This window comes from Danio rerio, chromosome 20 (assembly GCF_049306965.1).
Source record: "Danio rerio strain Tuebingen ecotype United States chromosome 20, GRCz12tu, whole genome shotgun sequence".
Taxonomy (NCBI): domain Eukaryota; kingdom Metazoa; phylum Chordata; class Actinopteri; order Cypriniformes; family Danionidae; genus Danio; species Danio rerio.
In genome coordinates this window covers 31,251,467-31,275,000 of record NC_133195.1, presented here as the reverse complement: position 1 = coordinate 31,275,000, position 23,534 = coordinate 31,251,467, and the positions used below count along the sequence as shown (strand labels likewise).

At 35.9% G+C, this 23,534-nt stretch overlaps 1 protein-coding gene across 8 annotated transcripts in view; it reads left to right on the top strand.

Annotated features, from left to right (window-relative positions):
• rgs6 (regulator of G protein signaling 6) overlaps positions 1–23,534 on the top strand; it is a 132,945-nt gene that overhangs the window by 102,396 nt on the left and 7,015 nt on the right. For all 8 annotated transcript variants that reach the window (NM_001035263.2, XM_073932845.1, XM_068215504.2 and 5 more), the window contains 9 exons: positions 2,496–2,547; positions 3,011–3,075; positions 5,917–5,993; positions 6,633–6,714; positions 8,887–8,961; positions 9,058–9,156; positions 9,282–9,343; positions 19,378–19,488; positions 20,632–20,757. In NM_001035263.2, coding sequence (NP_001030340.1) covers positions 2,496–2,547; positions 3,011–3,075; positions 5,917–5,993; positions 6,633–6,714; positions 8,887–8,961; positions 9,058–9,156; positions 9,282–9,343; positions 19,378–19,488; positions 20,632–20,757 — 749 coding nt within the window. The remainder of the gene's footprint in view (positions 1–2,495; positions 2,548–3,010; positions 3,076–5,916; positions 5,994–6,632; positions 6,715–8,886; positions 8,962–9,057; positions 9,157–9,281; positions 9,344–19,377; positions 19,489–20,631; positions 20,758–23,534) is intronic.

The window sequence follows — 23,534 nt, the reverse complement described above, 5'->3', positions numbered from 1 at the left end:
TTTTTAAAATATTAATTGAACTCTGCAATTTTTTTTCTTTGCATGTGTTAACTTAAGACCCTGAGGCCTGGTCTGTTTTGATTTCTATCTGCTGTTGTACTTCTAACATCTAAGATGTTAAATAATATATTATCTCATTATGTACTTCATAAATTAGGTAGATCATTATCTGGTAAAAGCTGATGCTTAATTTTTTCAGTGATTTAGCTGATTAGCGATGGCCAAGGGCAAATCTTTTTTTTGAGTCTCTTTAGCTCACATAACAGATGTTTCAGTAGAAACACTACAGTCTTTTGACTACTGCCTAAATTCGTGTGAAACTCTGTCATCTCATCTCAAAATCATTTCAAAACTGAGTCTCTTCAGCCAAAATACCTGGAAAAAGATGTCTCTAAGCATTCCCATTCATCTCAAGGGCAGTGGCTCAGTCGACAGAAGTGTTTTCACTCAGCGGAATTCACTTACACATTCATTTTTTAACCAATTACCATGCGCTGTAAAAATGGCTGAGAGTTTAACTGTAATAAAAATGTTACAGTAAAAATATGTTACCTGATCAATAGTAAATTACCTTACTATATACGGTGAATGACCATAAATTGATTTTACCACAGTTTCCCGCATAAAACTTTAAACTCTTTATGGTTTTTGTTTGACATTACTTTGGCCTTTTTTTTCCTCGTCAGTCATGTACATTACAGTTTTATGTTACATCTCATGTTGATGAATAACATTTATTGCGTTACTTTAGTGTCATGTGTGGTGTTTAGTAGTTGTGTTAATGACGCTGAACACCTTCTACATATAGTATTAGTATGTTTCTGTGCTTGTTGATGATTTTTCGCTCAGTATGTAACTTCTGCATCACTACTTGATTTTGTTGGTATTTTTGCCTGTTTATTACTAAGGTAAAATGTAGATATTAATACTTTAAAATATTGGTGTTCTAACGATATATGAATTAATTAATAAAATATAAAAGTTAATTTAAAAGTGTTTCTATCATATTTTTAATAATATAATTCTGGCAATCAAAGCGAATTTAGTTCTCCACAAAAATTCAGCACTGCCAAAACACATAGTGAAATACAAAAAAATGTTGATGTAGGTGTAATGCTTAAGTATCAATAAACAAATGGGGTATTAAAATATCATTCTATAAATGAATATATTCTCAATATTTACCTCCAAACTAACTGGGAATTATCTGGAGTTGTACAAGAAAAGCTGAATTGTCAGATAATGATGATACATCTTTCCAATAAGCGTGATACACTGTATCAATAAAGCATTGAACGAATCTGAGTTTCTTTTGTGCATTCATTAATTACTCTGGAGGGAATTAGGGTTTCTCTGGAGTATGGCTCATCAGCTCATTGCCTGACGATAATGATCTCAATGCTCCATAATTTGCTTTGTGCCGCCTGTAGTCTACTAGAATGGCTCCACAAAAGTGACAGAGATCGCTTGTGAGAAATGTTGTCAATGTCTTTAATAACATGAAGATCTTCATACTATAACAGTATAGAACATGGCTTGTATGAAGAAATTCTTAAAATATCTTATTTTAAATATGCAAGTGAGGTGAAATCCTTGAATAATCTTTATCTAAATATCTAGATGTAGTATATTATAGCTTACATTAGACTGCATTACTAATACAGTATGTTCTACACTACAAATTTTTACACTACAACTTTTTGATCCAAAGATTCCTCTATGTAACCAGCAGCTAGCTCTCTGCAACTCTGACATGGTCACCCACTAAAGCTAAGCAGGGCTGTGTTCGTCAGTCCCTGAATGGGAGACCAAATGGTTCTAACGCCCCAGTATATTGCTCAGTGAGCGCCAACTTTTGGATGAGATGGTAAACCGAGGTCCTGACTCTCTCTCATCATAAAAATCACAATGATGCGGCGTCCTTGCCAAATTTGCCCACTGGCCTCTGTCCATCATGGCCTCCTAACCATCCCCATGGCTTTATCACTCTGTCTCATCTCCACCAATCATCTGGTGTGTGGTTTGGCGGAATATGGCTGCCGTCGTGTCATCCAGGTGGATGCTGCACACTACTGGTGGATGAGGAAATTTCCCCCAAAATCGTGTAAAGCACTTTAAGTCTCTAGAAAAAATCATTATTTAAATTTAAGGAATTATTTTAATTATTGCTCTCCAACACAATATTTAAAGATATTTTAGGATTTAAAACAATGGGGAAGGAGAAGAAAAAAATAGTAACTTGCTTCAAATATGACATATATATCAACTTACTACTATTAAGTCTTCTGGTGAAATTGTATTCATATCGCAATATATATAGCAAAATGATTGCAATGTTAGATTTGTCCAATAGCGTGCAGCCCTACTGTAAAGGAAATCTAAATTTGTAATTTACACACATTTTAACGTATCTTGGCTAGATTAAGTTCATGTTAAAACTCAGCAGTCTACCTCCAAACTCAAAAATAATCATATCTTCTTTCTTTCTCCTCCAGGCTCCATACTTTTGGCCCTCTAACTGCTGGGAGCCAGAGAACACCGACTACGGTAAGAGTGGGCTCTTGCTGGGCGAACTAACAGTGACGTAAGAGTGCACAGAGCTTTACCGTAGATGTTGTTCACAGAGCTAATATAACTCATAAGATCCTAGAGACACAGGATGCCCTGTGTTCAGCCCACAGTCTGCTTTTCTGAGATTATTGCAGCTCCGTTGGACATTCAGGCAGAATGCGGAGCAGTAGGTGTATAGAAGAACCGTCGACTGTGGGCAGATGTTCACTGATGGTCAATAGTTATTCATTCACAGTTCCTACTGTCGGTAAACTGGCCGGGCAGAGATGATAGATGCAATAGAATGTATGAAATCCAATCAAAGGCTTATGCTGAATATGTGTGCATGGGTAGAGGGAGGATTATACATGAGGGCTGATAAGGCCAAGTCTCTTATGGCCTCTTGTCTGTTTCTCTTTTCTGTGTCTGCTTCTCTCTCTTTTTCTGCTCCCTGTCATAGCCATCTATCTGTGCAAGCGGACCATGCAGAACAAGACCCGGCTGGAGCTGGCAGACTATGAGGCGGTAAGTGACCTGCTGCAAGAGATCTGACAGAGAAAACGGAAGTATTTGGGTTTGATATATTGGGTTATTTTGAACTCGATAAGTGATTTGAAGACTTTGTTGTTAAGAATAAAAGTTAGATGTGGCATTTTTAAATTATAATTTCCTCTATCCTATAACTTCATGAGCTGAGATTATAGGAAAGCCATGAAGATTGAATGTAAACACTGTGGTGCTTATGGTGCAATATCTGTTTAGTGCTGTCTTTGCTCATGGACGTTCTAAAGCTATTAACTATTTTAACTTCTACATGTATGGACATTTAGGTAAACTATGAAGTTATAGCACAGTTATTTTTGAAACTACATACTGAGCTAAAAATGATTGGAAAATTGGAAAACAGGAGTCATTGGAAAATTACGTCATGGCATAATGACTGATTGAAGTGACCCACTTCACTTTGCCCTACAGTTAAGCCTTTCCTGAGCTGTGATATCAAAGTCACCAGAGAGGGAATATGTTGTGCACTTTATAGCCTTTCAAAAATGTTAGTCACTAAATAGCTGCTATACATTATAAAGAAACATTAGCCAAGTTAATATTGCAGCTAAGTATGTTTTAGTGCTTAATCCTGTTCTGTCGACATGCACAGTTCTGTAATTTAGGGCAGGGAGACTCCTAAATCTTAAGTTGCTATTATATTTTAGCAGTAAGCAAAAATACATTGAATGGGTCAAAATTATAGACCTTTACGCCAAATTAGTCATTAGTATATTACGTGGATATCATGTTCCTTGAAGATATTTAGTACGTTTCATAAATATTGTCACCTTAGAATTATAAGGTTCTGTCTGTCATTTTTGTAAAAATGGAGTTATTGACATATTTTTATTATATGACAACTTATTTACATTATGTGATGTTTTTTATTTGTTTATATCTTAAGACATTTTTTATTTAAAAGACGAACAAACAACCAAACTCTAGCTCGGCTCTATAAAATTCTTTCTGTGAGCCAATCAGCATTTCAAATGCACGCACGAGGACCAATCAGGATCAGCTTTCAGAGTCGACTAAGTAATGCCATACCGCACAAAACTGAGAAGAAACCCGAAACTGAAAAAAATGTGTGTAAATGTGGGCATTTAGAAGCATTTTTGACATCAAGATAAAATGTAAATATTAAATGTAAAATATTTTTATTTGTGTTTATATAGTCAGTGAAACATTTTCAGTGTTTATTAAACTCATTCGCTTATTGTCTGTTTTCTTTTAAAGTATTTAAATTTGATATTAAGCCTTGAAAAGCAAATACTTAATTTAATTCATGGGGCATACAATTCAATAAATATAATTCGATAGTAAATATAAAGCATAAATAAAAATAAATAAAATTAACATCAGCACTGCACAGCATATTTAGCACAGCCATGTATGCTTAATTTGAACAAGAAAAAAATATTCATACTTAAACATTAAATAAATGTTAAAGAAAGCAAAAATGTAAGTTTCTCAAGCATCAACAAATTGTTACAATCCAATTTTTTATTTTTGTAATTATTAAACAGACTGATTGTATTTCTTGAAAAGTAATTGTAATAATCTGCCAGATAGAACCTTATAATTCCAAGCAGAAAACTTTTTAGGATTAGAAGGTTCTATGTACTTGCATTTGCCTTGTTTTTTTTTTTTTATTTATTTTTTTACCCCAATTGGAATTTAAGAGAACTTTGATAATGTACATTTAGAGTACATGTAGGGTCTCTGTCATGTAAATGCATGAAAGAGAACTGTTACACACATATTGTTTGCTATATGGAATGCAAAAACTTTGAAGCTCAACATCTTAAAATCATTTAGGACACTGATAAAACCTTATAATTCCTAGGTGACGGTATATCAAAACAATTTTGTTACTTAGCAATATGCGCTGCTAAGAGCTTAATGTGGACGCATTTAAAGTTGATTTTCTCAGTATTGAATTTTTTAACTCTCAGGTTCCTAAACCTCAAATAACTGAATCTCATCAAATATTTTCCCATTCCAACAACTCATACACCAACAGAAATCCTATTTTTTCAGATTGTTTAAATTACAATTTTGAAAAATGTACACTTGTGCCAGATTCGCAAGTTCACATTGTAATAAAGCTCAAACTTCATATCCTCGAAAAATTCAGAAATGCTTTAAGTAACAGAATATTGTGCTAATATGTTATCCAGAATTAAAATACCTTAGACTTTTCTAAAACAAAAGCTTACAGCAGAGCTTACTGTAAGAAGTACTATATCCCACGAGGAATAGGCACTAATTTGAGCTGACCTGGCATTTTTGATAAATTCTTTCTTTCTTTCTTTCTTTCTTTCTTTCTTTCTTTCTTTCTTTCTTTCTTTCTTTCTTTCTTTCTTTCTTTCTTTCTTTCTTTCTTTCTTTCTTTCTTTCTTTCTTTCTTTCTTTGTATAGCACTTTTACAATGTAGAACATAGATTATAGTTAATTAAAACAGTATAGTTTTCAGAGTTTAAGTTCAGTTTAGATTAGCTTAGTTCAGTTCAATGTGTTTTAATATTCACTGCTGGTAGTCCAAACACTAAAGAGTAATCCATCGAGGCGCAGCTCTACAAGTCCCAAACTATGCAAGCCAGTGACAACAGTGGTGAGGAAAAAAACCTTACCAATGGCCGAAAGTGAAGAAAGAAAAAAACCTTGGTAGATACCTGACTCCGTTAGCATGACCATTTGTCATATGGAAAAGCTGCAGTCTAGGCTCTTTCTTTCTTTCTTTCTTTCTTTCTTTCTTTCTTTCTTTCTTTCTTTCTTTCTTTCTTTCTTCCCATTTATACTTGTCTCTCTGTCATTCAGGAGAATCTAGCGCGACTACAGAGGGCTTTTGCCAGGAAGTGGGAGTTCATCTTCATGCAGGCTGAGGCTCAGGTCAAGTAAGTGCTGTTGTCAGGACAACTATGCAAACGGTTGCTCTCACTCATACCTGCTCTCTCATGTTGAAGAAAGATCAGCCCACACACATTCACACAAAGACATACTGTATATACACCAGCTCTCACTATGATGTAACACAATAACATTGCTGAAGAGCCGTCCTTATGGGCGAGACGTATTAGCATGCGTGTTTGATTTGGAGAGGTTTGATTGAAGCCATCTCTCGCTTGGCTGAAGAGCCTCATCTGATGGCCGAGGGCTGCAAACACAAGTCAAGCCTCCTCTGATTTTTGATCATCGGTGCATCTCTATTTGTTTTTCATGACCAGAACCCCAGATCTGGGGAGACGGAGAACAGAAGAGATGAATGATAGAGTTTCAGGGGCTCAAAAGCAGGATCAGTGAGAGATGGAGAGAGTGATGCAGCAAATGTCAGTTACGTAAGAGTGAAGCAGCAGGAATGGAAATGAATTAGCTGCGCTCGCAGGCAGGTTGCAACTTTGATGAGCGCAAGGGCTTTGCTCTTTGTCTGTTTTAACGTGCGAGGCAGAACATGCACGTGTGTGTGGATTGGGAGCGTCTCCTGCTCTTTGTTTAATATTAATGTCTTGTAGCTTTGTGTTTCTTTGATTTCATAGAATCGACAGGAAAAAAGACAAAACGGAGAGGAAGATTCTGGATAGTCAAGAGAGAGCCTTCTGGGATGTTCACCGTCCTGTGGTGCGTGAGGGGTGGATCCAGTTCAAGATGTCTGCATCTTGTTTGAATTCATTTGATTAAATAAGTGCACTGTAAAAATAAAGCACAAAACACCACATTGGCTCAGTTGAAAACAGCCAGTTCTACATCACTTTATTTTGATACCCCTTTAAAGGGGTGGTCCACTACGATATCATATTTTAAACTTTAGTTGATGTGTAATGTAGCTGTGTGAACATAAACAACATTTCTGAATGTAAGTCGCTTAACGTTCAATGCAAAGGGAGACATTGGCTTTTACAGAGTTAGCTTAGCAAAGCCTACAACGAACAAAACTTGGGGACTATAGAAAAATACATCCGGGTAGTGAGATCACATTCACCATACGCATCCATCCCGTTGCCGCAAAGGCGCTGTAATGTTATACCAGAGAAAGCTAAAATACCGTCTATTTCAACAGAGCTTGTTCTGTTTCTGGTGACGTGGAGTCGATCCGCAAATCACAACACATTATGTTAGCTGACCAATCAGAGTCTCTTGAGGGCGGGCCTTCAGAGGAACTAGGAAATATGTCAATCGTTTTTATGTTAGCTGAGTAGCTGTAAAACTTAAAGTAAGATATATGAAAAAATAGCCAGATTTTCTAGTGAAACATGAGCACACATTGCTTTACACCTTATAAACATGGTTAAGCCTAAAAAAACTCTCTGGACCACTTCTTTAAGACACTTTGTTGACTGTAAAACCTTGTTTACACCTAATATTGTGGTGCATTAAATCAGTTTTAGCACAAAAGGACTTTACTAAATACAGGTGTATATGGGGTTTAAATCATTTTCAGCATGTCCACTTTTGACCATGTTTCAACAACTAAATACAACCTCCTCACTGCCAGCTGAGCTAATTTTTGAAATTATTATTTTTTTAAGTTTAGAAAACCCCCACATATACACTGCATAGATTTTTCCCAAAAATTCATAAATGAAAAAAAAAAAAAAAGATGGAATAAAATGCCAGGTGTAAATGAGAATTTGTCTCTCTCTACTTGTGAGCCAATTGACCAAAACAAAATGCAATGTTTAAACAGGAACTTTGTAAATTTGCAACTACATATCAACTAGCAGTTATTAGGAGAATGTATACTTAATATCTGCTTACACTTTATTTTGATGATCTCCAACAGATTTATTCTATCTACTAATGATCTAAGAGTTAGCTGCTTTAGTTAAAATAGCATAGTCTAAAATGGATAAAGGTACTGAAAAACCCTCTAAAGACTTTACAATTTATTTGATGATTAAAATGAAATCAAATCACTTAAAATACATCTTCCTTGACTACATAACAGGGTTATTTAAAAGGTGTCTACACTGTAAAATATTTGTTTATTAACAGTTTCCGTACTTTGTGTTTTTAGTCTATTTACGGTTGGGAATTTCATAATGGGTCCTTGATCTCGGCTCTGTTAGCTTTTGATGTTGAAAATTCAAGTTAAACAAACTGACTTTTATTGACATTTTAGTAGTTTGAAAATATAATGCATAAAAAATAATATATATAAAAATGAATATGTAAAATAACAGAAAAATGCACTGGCAGCTTATAACAAGGTTTTTGTACTATAATATACAACACCAACCCAGACAATGCATCACTCTAAACTATTAAAATATTTTATAAAAGTTACTTTTTTCCAACTTTTTAAGGTTAAAAGTTGTCAAAAGAAAGATCAACTCTCATAATGCGATTCAAAAACAAAAATAATAAAAATAAAAAATAAAAACATGATTCACAAAATAGAGAAAACTTTAGATTTACGGATATTTTTTACAGTGTAGACGTTCTCAATAGACTTCTCTATGATTCTGATAACCTGAAATTATATCAAAAACATTCATTGTGTTATAAATTTTGATAATGGGTGTGCTGCTTAATATTTATCAATAAAACTTATGTATTTTCCCCTCAATATTCTTTGATCTATAGAAAGTTCAAAAGAACAGCATTTATCTGAAATGGAAACTTTTGTAACATTTTATTTTTTACATAAATGAAAAAGTTTGTTTTGTACAATTAGCTTATTAAAAAACAAAATACAAAATCCTGTGTGAATGTGGCATGCTGATTGCTGTGGGAAATGCACATATCAGAACAATATTTCATAGGTGATTTCCCTGTGCTTGTCATTCACAGCCTGGGTGTGTCAACACTACGGAGATGGACATCAGGAAGTGTCGTCGCCTGAAGAACCCTCAGCGAGTGAAAAAGGTGCTGATGCTGTATTAGTGTGTGTGCTGTACACAAGAGACAGTAGCTATTTTTTTGGTAGTATTGTGACATCTCTGTGTGGTCTCTGTCTGGCAGTCAGTGTATGGAGTAGTGGACGACACACAGACTCAGAGTCCTGTTCACACACCTGCACAGCAGAGCAGCAAGGACACCAAAGAGGATGTAGAGAAAGAGGTGAGTGCATCCATGCTGTCAGTTTGATTCTCGACAGCTTCACAGCAGCTATTAATATTTAGCACAGATCCCTCACAAGCTCATATGGAGATGCAGTGAGTTACGCTGTTGTGTTTTTTTTTTAGATTCTGTTCTTAAACACTCAGTTGGATCGGCACTGTATGAAAATGTCCAAAGTTGCTGAGACGTAAGTCTTCTTTCTTGATCTGTTTAATGAAATGCAGAATTATGCTGGGATATATTTTTACATGCAGAAACATGTTATGCTTTCAGCTTGCTGTAGTACAGTTATGGCTACTGAGAATGCGTGGGTGATCTAAAATTAAAGCACGTTGATAAAATAAGTTTCTATTTCAAAGCGGTATTCTTTCTTGTGCTTTTTTTCTTCAGTACAGTTTTTAATATAATATTTGAATAGGCCTAAATAATCAAGTGTGTATTTTATAGCCTATTTATTTAGACATCTGTGTGTGTTATCTTATACTATACTACTGACTGTTAGCTTATTTTAAACTATGGAGCTCTAAACATAATTCGAATTACAAATTCACTTCCACGGCCATGTCTTATTAATACATATCCTTGTTTTAATTAATTTTATACTTTAAAAATGAATTATGAAATCAATAATTCGTTCCTCGATTAGTCTTACTAAAACCCTGAAACAAAAGAATTTACATAAAAAGTAATTCATGGCATTTAAGCCTGAAGAAAAGAACACGTACGACATTCAAATGGAATAGATTCTAAATTTAATTTTTAATTGAAGTCATAATATGCAGCTTAAAATACTATTCTAAATTCGTGCCCGCTATTTTATTTGACGAAAAAAACATTTTTTTTTTTAATCATGTTTTTGATTTCTTCATATGTTTTCCAGAATGCTGGTTCTTAAAAAGCAGTCAATTAGTATATTTGTTTTAATCTAAATTTGTAATTTAAGTGAAAAGTATATTGGGCAGGGTCCGTGTACGTTGCGTTCATTCGATTTTTGATCCTAAACGAAATTTAAAAAACGAGGAAACGGCCGTTTTTCGTTTTTTTATTTGGCTACAAAAAAATTTAATAACTGATTTTGGCTCGATTTTCTTTTTTTGGTTTAGGGTAGGAAAACGGATAAATGACTTTAAAATTCATTATCCAAATGTAGGCGGTTCTGAAACGCCCATTTCCTCTGATTGGTCAATCAAATCTGGGCTCCTGACGTCGCCTTCAAAATAACAGTCCTGTAGTCTTCGTCCTCTGCGGATCAGCACCCAGGCATTTAATATATTATATTTAATATATAATATATTAGCAGTATTATTAGACATTTATCATTACAATTTATCATTACTGTTATAGTTCGCCGCCAAATTTGCTGCTTTGCACCTGATACTGAGCAAGATTTGCGAGCAGCACTTGGTTTGCACGATTGTTTCCAAGCTAGGCCTATATAATAGTAATAATAATAATAATAATGATAATAATAATACTAATAATAATAATAAGCCTTCCTTTCGAGACTTTCGCTGGATTAATGTCGAGTACAAAATATCTGTTTTAACAGTTGTCAGTATTTTGTGATTTTTACTTTTTTATTATTTATTATTTATGTATTTATTTACATTGTCTGGGCTGGTGTTGTATATTATGCTACAAAAACTTTGTAATAAACTGTGTTTACATTAATTTATCTATAGCCTATATTATTTCTTAAACATTATATTACTTCAAAAGTCCACAGAGCAGATAGGTCCCATAAATGAACGATGCAAGAGTCGGATCCAACAGCCAAAGAGAACTATGATCTTTATTTTTTTCGTTTAAAATAACTGTTTAATATACATAATACACCAAATTTACGTATCATTTGAACCACATACTAGAACATAGGCCTATGCCTGATACATTCATTGCATATGCATAAATTATATAAAAACAGCAGTATAATTATTTGACATTAAATTAACGTCACTGCCAAACTTCTTGCTGCTATGCTCCTGATGCTGAGCAAAATAAAGCCATTTCTGAGCAGCACATTGCATTATTGTTTCCGAGCTAGGCGCAGCTTTATAATACGTGATTATTTTCACGTATTATTGTGATGTAATTAAAACTAGACCTATTTAACACATACATATATATATATATATATATATATATATATATATATATATATATATCAAATACATATATCAAAGTCCCTTTATAGTCTTTGCCTCTCTCTCTCTCTCTCTCTCTCTTTCTTTATGTGTGTGTGTGTGTGTGTGTGTGTGTGTGTGTGTGTGTGTGTGTGTGTGCATAGGCTATATAGCCTAGAGAGGAAAAAAAGAGAGAAAGCGAGAGATGGATAGATGGATATGCGTACATGTAAGGATGAAAGCTTAAATTCAGCCGAATATTAATGAAATACTTTAATTGGCCATATGGCTGTTTCCGAACACTGCCTTTTGTGTTTTATTTGGATATTACAAAATTAAATAGTCAAAATGTATTTTTTTTACCATTCTCTCTGGCTTTTTTCAATAACAAAGAATTATATTTCAAAACAACACTTTAAAATTTATTACTTACGCTAAATTAATAATAGATTTACTGTAGAGCTCAGCAGTTTACTCCGTGAATTCGCAAGAGCTTATATGGGAGTATTTTTTAAGCGCTAAAGTCTACATTTTTATTTAATCGGGTGGATCAGGTGATAGGATCAGTCATTGCTTATGCAAACGTCATCTACGTTCTGAAAAATAATAAGGTGTTTTAAAAATGTGTATCTTGACAAACTGGCACAAATTTGGATATAAAAATCTTTCATCGTGGCCAGACACGCGCAATCTCTCACAATGAGTTTACTGCACAAGGAGGATGTTGTTCATAAAAAAAAGCAAAGACGGCTCCTTCAAGAATATAAGATTTTTAATTGTTTTGTAAGTGCACTCAGGCATATGTTTTTGCATATCACTATAATTCTTTACAAAAGATTGTTTAATTATTCTGTTTTCGAACTGTACATTTATTCTTTACCTGTTATGTTATTATGTGGGCGTGGTTAGAGGTCCGCTCGCGAGTTCAATGAATTTGACACAGTAACGGAAGAGGAACAGAGGAAAAGGCAAGTGCACATCGCGATGCTTAGTCGACAGTTTAAAGAATTATAGCCAACAAGATTACAACCACACCATTCCAAGAGCAAGCAGTTTGACTGAATCTTATCAGATGAGAAGAAGATGTGGTGTGATTTGCTTCGGAGTTTGACATAACTTTATAACCACACACATACACAATCACCTGCAACTGCATAAAAATTTACAGCAACATTTAACTTCATCTGATAACTTGTTTTAACACAATAACTCCTCATTTTACATTATACGTTCATGGCATATGAAAATATAGCTACGATCCCGGCAAATGTTGCATAATGTCCACGGATCGTCTGCTGAAGTGATCGCTGGACCTCCTGTTTATAAGGTGGACTTATTCTCTAAAACTATGGGACTTGTTTCATCACTATATTACAACTTCTCAGTATTAAAATTATTGTCATTCTTATGTGATAATTGTTTACCATTTACGTGGGCCTATGCTATTTTGTTTGATTTGTATTGTGATGATTATGTTTACACATTAATCATAAAGAAATTAATACATTGTTTAAACATAATAACTTGTGTCTGACCTCTTTACTCTTCTTCTATTCTTTGGACATCAATATATCATTTAAGGTGGTATAGAACCGTACAGTTATCAGTGCATTCATACAGGCTTCAATACAAATTCTGTATATTTTTTCAAACTGAGTTAACCGGGGAATACCTTCATTGCTGCAAAGAGTTTGTAAGGCTGTCCTGGCTCATTCAAATCACGGAATTAAATCGAAACTGACAGCCGCAATGGATGATTTTGATATTAATAGCCAATACAGTTTAATTTAGGCTACTCTGAAATTGTGAATATTTCACTTTAATTTTATTTATATTATTATTTTATTTAACAAAATATTTTGTGTTTTGGCACTGAAGCCAGGCCTATATAGGGGACCTCAAATATTGTTGTTTGTAGTTAACTGGCCAACAAAAAATACATTTAAGATATCTTGCTTATACAAATTATACCAAACAAAATTCGTTCCAAAAAGCTCATCTTTCCAACAAAAAAAGCCTATATGAAGTGTATTTTCTTTGTTAGGGCCGGTCTGCTATACAGTGCTGTGGATGAATTGTTTTGCTAATAAGGATTTAATTATAGGCCTATGCTCACTGTAATTTCTGTATTACAAACATTTACATTTTAAAGTTATTATTTTACGAATTATGTCATCTGCCTTTTCCTCGGTGCAGATCACAATCGTAAAACTGTCGTGCTCGGAAATCTTGCTCAGCATCAGGTGCATAGCAGCAAAAATGGCTGCAAACTATAACTTTTTTTTAAATGATAAATTGTAAGGATAAATGTCTAATAATATATATCAAATAATAATAATTAAATGCCTGGGTGCTGATCCACAGAGGACTACAAGACTATTATTTTGAGGGCGAGGTCAGGAGCTCAGATTTGGTAAATAAAAAATTAATAATTATAATTATATGTTTTTGTATAATTTATGCATAAGCAATGGATGAATCAGGCATAGGCCTATGTTCTAGTATGTGGTTCAAATGATATGTAAATTTAGTGTATTATGTTAAACAGTTATTTTAAACAAAAAAAAATTAAGATCATCGTTCTCTTTGACAGTTTGATTCTACTTGCATCATTCTCATCACCTGCAGCTGCTGCCAAAGTGAAACGCGGCGCCTAGCTGCGCCTCCCTCATATCTATAGTAAGATGTCCAGCTTATAGGCTAAAGATAAATTGATAAAATAACAGAAAATGCACTGACAGTTTATTACAAAGTTTTTGTAGCATAATATACAACACCAGCCCAGACAATATAAATTAATACATAAATAATAAAAAAAAAATCACAAAATACTGAAAACTGTTAATTTACAGATATGTACTCGACATTAATCCAGCAAAAGTCTCGAAAGGAATTGGCTTGCTGCGTGAGAGAAAATGTGTGTGTGTTCCAATGAACTCTTATTCTGGCCCTGCTAACAACTATAAAAATAAAAACTAAACAATAAAAACTATATAATAATAATAATAATAATAATAATAATAATAATTATTATTATTATTATTATTATTACTATTATATAGGCCTAGCTTGGAAACAATCGTGCAAACCAAGTGCTGCTCTCAAATCTTTTGCTCAGTATCAGGTGCAAAGCAGCAAATTTGGCGGCGAACTATAATAGTAATGATAAATTGTAATGATAAATGTCTAATAATACTGCTAATATATTATATATTAAATATAATATATTAAATGCCTGTGTGCTGATCCGCAGAGGACGAAGACTACAGGACTGTTATTTTGAAGGCGACGTCAGGAGCCCAGATTTGATTGACCAATCAGAGGAAATGGGCGTTTTAGAACCGCCTACATGTGGATAATGAATTTTAAAGTCATTTATCCGTTTTCCTACCCTAAACCAAAAAAAGAAAATCGAGCCAAAATCAGTTATTAAATTTTTTTGTAGCCAAATAAAAAAACGAAAAACGGCCGTTTCCTCGTTTTTTAAATTTCGTTTAGGATCAAAAATCGAATGAACGCAACGTACACGGACCGGGCAGGCCTATTTATTTTATTATTTTTTTTTTTCTATGCTCTTTGAAGCACAGGTGCGTGAAGATGTTCTGTTGTTAATAAGAACAAAATGTCAGTGTTCTCTTTCAAATTACTGTTACGTTTTAATTACTGTTTAAAACCTTAACTGGACAGTTTCAGAGGTTTTAATTTTGTTTGGTTTTTTTTTTGCTTGTGCATGTGAAATATGCACACATAAGAGCAACAAAAATAAGCTATATTTATGGTGGCTTGAAAAGCCAACATACTGTTATCTCACGTAAACTTATTATTATTCTTCTTCTTCTTCTTCTTCTTCTTCTTATTCTTCTGAGACTAATTTTAAAGTCTATCTCCTCCTAACCCTTTCAAGCTTCATACCTCAAACTTTCGTCAAACCTTCAAACTGGTCTGACTCGGGTTGCTATATCTTTTCCGACTGATCCGACTTTCGGTTTTCCGAAAAACGACCCGGAAAATTCCCAAAATTCCCATTGACTTAACATTGGGTCAAACTTTGTGACCTCATAACTCTGCATCAGACTGTCCTACAGACTTCTAACTGGGCTCATTTAACTCAGTCTAGCCAGCAGCCAATAACTGATGACCTTTAAACTTACTAGCCACTCCCTAGCAACCACTTTTGGCACCCTAGCAACTGTCCCATAGACTTCCATTGTAAAAGACTGCCATTGACTTAACATTGAGTCAACCTTTGTGAGCTCATAACTCTGCATCAGACTGTCCTACAGACTAGAGTCAGGCCCCATTCAACTCAGTCTAGTCAGCAGCCAATCACTGATGACCTTTAGACTTACTAGCCACTCCCTAGCAACCACTTATGGCACCCTAGCAACTGTCCCGTAGACTTCCATTACAAAAGACTCTCATTGACTTAACATGGGATCAAACTTTGTGAGCTCATAACTCTGCATCAGACTGTCATAGAGACTAATGGCTGAGCTCATTTAACTCAGTCTAGCCAGCAGCCAATCACTGATGGCCTTTTAACTTTCTAGCCACACCCCTAACTACCACATACTGCACCCTAGCAACTGTCCTATAGAATGTAATTAGCTGTGCTATCAAATGCTTATAATTCTAACATGCTAATGACATGCCAATCATGCTAGCAACATGCTACTCATATGCTAATCATGCTAATGACATGCTAACTCATACTGGAAACATGCTAATGACATGCTAATTTGTACTAGAATCATGCTAGTAACATGCTAATTCAAACTAGACTCATGTTAATAACTGGCCTACATGCATATCTTTGCATAGCAGTGTCCTATTGACTTGGGGGATGGCTCATCTGACTCAGACAACCAATGAGCATCTCAATATGATAATGAAGCTCACAAGCCACGCCCCCAAATTGATTCCATAGACTTCCATTAAAATAGGCCAAGATGCATATCTTTGCATAGCAGTGTCATAGAGACATGGGGGTTGGTTCATTCGACTAAGACAACCAACCACATTCAAGTTCACTCTGTAACCTCGCCCATAGCAACAAAACAGAGTACCCTAGCAACCATTCATCAACAGCTATATCTCAGCATTAGAACATCGTAGAGACTTGGAGATTGGCTCGTTTGACTCATGCTAGCAAACGGAACTTCCTATATGCTACACATGCTAGCAGTGACTAGCTACATGCTAATATTGACTAGCCCAGTACTGTAACTTGCTAGAAATGCTTACTAAGTATAAATGTTTTATCAATCATGTATGTGAGGCTTGCCTAGTAACCAACCAGGGTACCCTAGCAACTGCCTAGCAACCACCCAAATTACCCTAGCAACCGCCTAGCAACCACCTAGCAACGGCCTAGTAATGCCTTAGTAAGGGCCTAGCGACCACTCAGGACACCCTAGCAACCGCCTAGCAACGCCTTAGCAACCACTCAGAATACCTTAGCAACCACCTAGCAACACCTTAGCAACCACCTAGCAACCACTTGGGACACCTTAGCAACCGCCTAGCAACACCTTAGCAACCACCTAGCAACCACTCAGAACACCCTAGCAACTGCCTAGCAACGCCTTAGCAACCACCTAGCAACCACTCAGGACACCCTAGCAACCACCTAGCAACACCTTAGCAACCACCTAGCAACCACTCAAGACACCCTAGCAACCACCTAGCAACGCCTTAGTAACCACTCAGAACACCCTAGCAACCATCTAGCAACCACTTAGGACACCTTAGCAACCACCTAGCAACACCTTAGCAACCACCTAGCAACCACTCAGAACACCCTAGCAACCGCCTAGCAACACCTTAGCAACTACCTAGCAACCACTTAGGACACCCTAGCAACCGCCTAGCAACACCTTAGCAACCACCTAGCAACCACTTAGGACACCCTAGCAACCGCCTAGCAACACCTTAGCAACCACCTAGCAACACCTTAGCAACCACCTAGCAACCACTCAGGACACCTTAGCAACCACCTAGCAACACCTTAGCAACCACCTAGCAACCACTCAGAACACCCTAGCAACCGCCTAGCAACACCTTAGCAACCACTCAGGACACCCTAGCAACCACCTAGCAACACCTTAGCAACCACCTAGCAACCACTCAGGACACCCTAGCAACCACCTAGCAACGCCTTAGCAACCACTCAGAATACCCTAGCAACCACCTAGCAACCACTTAGGACACCTTAGCAACCATCTAGCAACACCTTAGCAACCACTCAGAACACCCTAGCAACCGCCTAGCAACACCTTAGCAACCACCTAGCAACCACTCAGAATACCCTAGCGACCACCTTGCAACACCTTAGTAACCACTTAGCAACTAGTCAGAACACCTTAGCAACTGCCTAGCACCACCTTAGCAACCACTTAGCAACCACTCAAAACACCCTAGCAACCGTCTAGCAACACCCTAGCAACCACCTAGCAACTAGTCAGACCACCTTAGCAACTGCCTTGCACCACCTTAGCAACCACCTAGCAACCACTTAAAACACCCTAGCAACCGCCTAGTAAAATGCTAATTCATGCTAGAATCATGCTAACAACATGCTAATTCATGCTAGAATCATGCTAGTAACATGCTAATTTATGCTAGATTTATGCTAACAACATGCTAATTCATGCTAGAATCATGCTAGTAACATGCTAATTCATGCTAGAATCATGCTAACAACATGCTAATTCATGTAAGAATCATGCTACTAACATGCTAATTCATGCTAGAATTATCCTAGTAGCATGCTAATTCATGCTAGAATCATGCTAGTAACATGCTAATTCAACCACTTCAAACTTTCAGATTCGGCTTTTCAAGCCACCATAAAGTTTGTCCTCAAACTTTAATATCTAGTTAAAAAGTATTGCAGCAAATCATTCTTTAAGTTTTAATGCATTTACACCATGCTGAGCTTTCTGTGTTCTGTGCATTTAAGTTGCAGCAGTGTGTGTGTGTGTGTGTGTGTGTGTGTGTGTGTTTTGTGTCTGCTCGCCCGCCATGTTTGCTTGGACAAAAGTAAATCAACAGATACTTTATTAGAGATGTACGAATGCGTTCGATAATACAAATCCTATAAGCATCTTTGCACTTTTACATGTGCAACGACTTTTGTGACTTGCAGTTTAGCAGACTGGGGGTGACCGTATGTAACTTTGCTGTTTCGGCATGGAAATTAAATCCCTTTATTATCTGAGTACTGTAATTGCACTGTATGTAAATTTTTTTGTCTATGGTGATTGACTAGTTTCACAAATTACACCGAATCAGTTGCATCTGTATAGTATTTAGAGCTAATACCTGTGATTTATATTGAAACGTACACGGTCATAATAGGACTCTTTTGATTTGGACCAATGAAATAGCTGGTACAGTGAAATAGCTGATACAGTCTTTAGTCCGCATTGGAGAAAGGAATATGTGTGTGAGAACTATTTTTATTAGGGCTGCACGATATTGAAAAAATTTGCCATTGCAATATTTTATTTTCCTGTGATATACAGTATATTGTAATATATTATTTAGAATTTCACCAAATGATTAAATAGGACTATTTAGACAGAATTTATACTTACACTTTATTTTAAGGTTCGTTTCTCGCTATTAGCAAACCATTAAATATGACTTTTGCTTCAATAAACTCCTAATTTGCTGTTTAATAATATATATTAAGGTAGTTTAGATATTGGGTTAGTAGAATAAAATCATGAAGCATATGTAGATTGTAAGTAATAATAAGCAGCCCAATATCTCAATAACATGCATGCTAAAAAACAACTAGCTAATAGTGAGAATTGGTCAATAAAGTGTTGTCAAATGTATTCATTTTAGGGGAGTAAATCATGCATAAAATGTAATAATCAAACTACAAAGAAGTGAAATAAACAGTGCATGCCTTGTGGTTTTGTATGTTTAATTGTAAAAATGCACTGCAAAGTCAACTCATCATTGCATATGTTGTGATGTGATTATTGCGGATGCACACAATGTGATATCGATGCTGAAACTATATATTGTGCAGCCCTAATTTATACAATACTGTGAATTAAACAACATTAAAATCTTTGTTTTGCAGATTGATGAGCTACACAGAGCAGTATCTTGACTATGACCCTTTTGTGGCAGTACCAGAACCATCAAACCCCTGGATTAGCGATGATGCCACTTTCTGGGAGCTAGAAGCCAGGTATGAATACCTAAATTACACTTTTCTTCTTGTGAGTTTGGTTTGTAGGAAATGACTGACCTGAGTCCTGACCTCAATCTGATCAAACACCCGTGTGATGAATTGAAACAGAGACTGCAAGCCAGGCCTTCTTGTGCAACATCGGTGCTTGACCTCACAAATGTGCTTCGGGAAGAATGGTCAAAGATTCCCATAAATACACTCCTGAACCTTCTGGAAAGCCTTCTCAGAAGATTTAAAGCTGTTATAGCTACAACATTCTTTATTATACCCTATGGAGTAAGATCTGGATGTCAATAAGTTCATATGCATGTAACCCAAAACTTTTGGCAACATAAAGCGTTTGGATATTGGAATTGGGACAAACATTTGGCAGATCATTCACATGCAGAGAAATTAAAAATGTGTCCAAGTTCAAACCCTGTGGGACACCTGCTAACAAGGAAACAGCACCCGATTTTAGGTTGTAGAACACCTTTTACCAATTTTATATCTATGGATGACATCATTTAGTGTGTAAGTGTTGTGTTTTCATAGTAACAGTGACTTATCTGACATAGTGACTTATCTGACATAGTGACTTATCTGATTGGTGGATCTCCCCTCTGAAGAGTGACTATTGTTGTACCTCATTCTGAAATCAAGTTTGAAATCTGCCAAATTCCTGGTTATGAATTATATAAAACCACATCCTTTCTTGGCCTGATGCCTTGACAGGAATTAAGGCAAACTTTCCATGCACACACAAACCCATCCAAGTAATTCATTTCTTGGTTTCATTAAATAATGTGACTCTCTCATCACTTGCAGATGCAGATCTCAGGAAGATTAATTGACCGTTATTTATCAAATGAATTTACAGTTGTTGGAATTAGGCTTTTCAAAATGATTAGCATTCCTGTGGTGGATTACACATTGTTACTTATTCAAAGACTAATATACAAGATATTATTAGATGTGATTAAGTGATTGTGTGTACACACGTACAGTCTCTTTCTCTCTTTGTTTTCAGCTTTGTCTTGTTAAAATGACAAACAATGGCACATTGTGTTGTGAAAGCAGTAGCTGCTGTCAGTAGATATTGCAAAGACAATGCAAGCTTAATTAATAAAACACTCTTTATCCTTCATCTGTCTGTCTCAGTAAGGACCCAAGTCAACAGCGAGTAAAGAAGTGGGGTTTCTCATTGGACGAGGCTTTAAAGGACCCCGTGGGCCGTGAGCAGTTTCTTAAATTCCTGGAGTCCGAATTCAGCTCTGAAAACCTCCTGTGAGTGTTTCATTACCATTATTCTCCTGTTCTCTTTTCATTTGCACTTTTGTGACATTTTCTCCTTCATACTCATCCCTCCCTCTTAACCTCCCACACTGGTGTTTTAAGTAATGACTTGCACAAAACGTAGAAGAGTAGGACAAGTAAAAGGTCAGAGCTCAAGCATAGAGCGGCACTTTAAAGGGTTAGTTTGCCCCGAAATTAAAATACTGTTATTTTTTACACAGAGTCATGTCATGCCAAACCCTTAAGCCCTTTGATTGTGTTCAGAACAAAAGAGAATAATTTAATGAAAAAGACATTTCTTTCTTCAACAAAAAAGTCTGTTCAACCAAAATGTGTTTTAAAAATTTCAATGTATCAAGCAATTTAATTTGAGTCTTTTGAAGAAGCAAAAATTTAATTTTATTCACATAAACATTGATCAGCGAACACAAACAGAAGCTCATAAATGTGCCATAAATGAATGAACCTTATTCTTTGGGCATTTGCCTTTTACAACATATGCCATAAATGTTTGTATTTATTTAAAGGGCGATGAAAATCTACTTGTGTAAGCTGTTTGGACAGAACTGTGTGTAGGAATTGTGTGTTCGCTGTCGTATTGAAGTGATATAAACCCAATGAGTCTCTTCTTTAAAAATTGACTGACGTTACAAATCCCAGTGATTTTGTGGCCCACCACAACGTGACATAGGAGTGCGGTTTTCCCGCCCACCGAATTAATTGACAGGCACCATGTTTTTGTAATAACAAATATACACATGTCCACAGAACATTTTTTTAAAATAAACTCTACTACAAATACATCAAATAAACTTACTTGGCATTTTTGACTTGTTACGTTATTTCAGCTTCATCCATGACTGTTTCTATCACAGATGGCTGTTTATCTAACATAATGCATGAGAAGCAGACATGCATGTTGGAGTGGTGGGGGGGAAGAAGCAGCTCATTTGGATTTAAAGTCACAGGCTACAGAAATGGCTACATTGTGATCAGACACCAAACTGGGCAGATTCTACATTAAATAATAAATAATTTGATGGGTATTTTGAGCTGAAACTTTACAGAAACATTTTGGAGACACCAAAGTCTTATCCTACATCTTGTAAAAAAGGTAAAATAGGTGCCCTTTAAGCAGACTTAATTAAATAAATGCATTCATATCCTTTCAGAACATCTGGATAAAACCACTCAACTCATAAGGATTTATTTTTGATCTCTTCATGAACATTTTAAAGTTTTGTGTAAATAAACTTTTGACAGAGGGACTGAATGTTCTTAGATTGGAATAAAAATATTATTTGTGTCATTAACAAGTTTCTCTGGAACATAAGGGTAAATAAATGAGGATAAAATCTGCATTTTGTTGTAAACATGGCTGATTTCAAAGACTACGCACAGTCACTAATCATTACCACCTCCATAAGCCTGTCACTGATGCATTGCAATAAGCTACAGTAAACCACAGACGTCGTGGGGCAAATGAGGCAGCGGTGGCCCCCAAGAGATGCCCAACCAGGACAGCGAGGCCCCAAAGGGAACTGCAGAGATAACGCAGGTCACTGAAGCCGTAAAGTGACTGGGCAAGAGATAAAATGCTGCTTGTCTCCATGCATCTCTCATACTTCTCTTTCTCTCCTATCTCAGCGTATCCCCCAGCTAGGCATCTAATAGCCTCTATGGGGGCTGTCTTATGTTTGCCAGTCTGTGAGGAGAGTGAAAGTGATGTGTCCTCTTGACTGCCTGACTCTCCCCTGGGCCCATTAGGGTCTAAACCACTTCTACACCGCAGAGATCTATAGAGCTACAGAGCAAGTGTGAGACAAGAGTGGAAGAAGTTCTGACCGATTGCTTTCCTCCATCTATCTCTCTATCTATCTCTCTCTATCTGTCATGGCAAGCTCTGAGCATGTACTGACTTCCATAATTAACTCTGGGTTTGTTGCTCATGAGTTTGAGAATGCCATTGCCATCAGCATTGTTAGCGGGGTCCAGAAGTAACACTTGCCAAGTGCTAATTGGGAGTAAAAATTGGCTTTAGGGAGTGAACTTGGCCGTGAAACAGCAGCGTGATGCATGATTTATATCAGATTGTAGAAATAATAGTCTGCCTTTCGTTTGTTTACCATAAAACTGATGGTAACTTAAAGTGTTTTTTTTTGTGTTGTAAAATAGAGGGGGTAGAAGATCAAAAATGAAGACGAAGGTGACTTTTACTCAGTAAAACATTATGACGATATTTAGCTGATGTTTTGATCCTTTAAACTGTGGTAATAATAATATAATAATATTAAATTAAAGTAATAAGAAAAAAAAAGAAAAAAAATACCTGTGGATCTAATTTTTAATATTTAATCTAAAACATTAATCACTGATAATTTAATTCAATTGAAGTTTATTTGTATAGTGCTTTTTACAATTATTAGTATTTCAAAGCAGCTTTACAACAGGTGCACATTATTGCATTACAATCAAATTTAGTTATAAGTTGCAATCAAATGTAAGTTATTATATACAGGCATAGTTAACCTGCAATGTTATTGCATATAGGTGATGTCTATGTGTACATGTTTAATGAAGTGCATTTGTGTATGTGTTGTCCTTGAAGTCCTCAATGGCATCATCTCTTCGTATGACAGGAGAAGTGTGTCCTACAGGTGGTTTGTCAAGCCCACTAACCTGCATTGAGCACACTCATGCATCATACCGTTATGTGATGCATTATGTGTATGCTTTACTAAAAAGATAGGTCTTCAATTTCTCTGAGC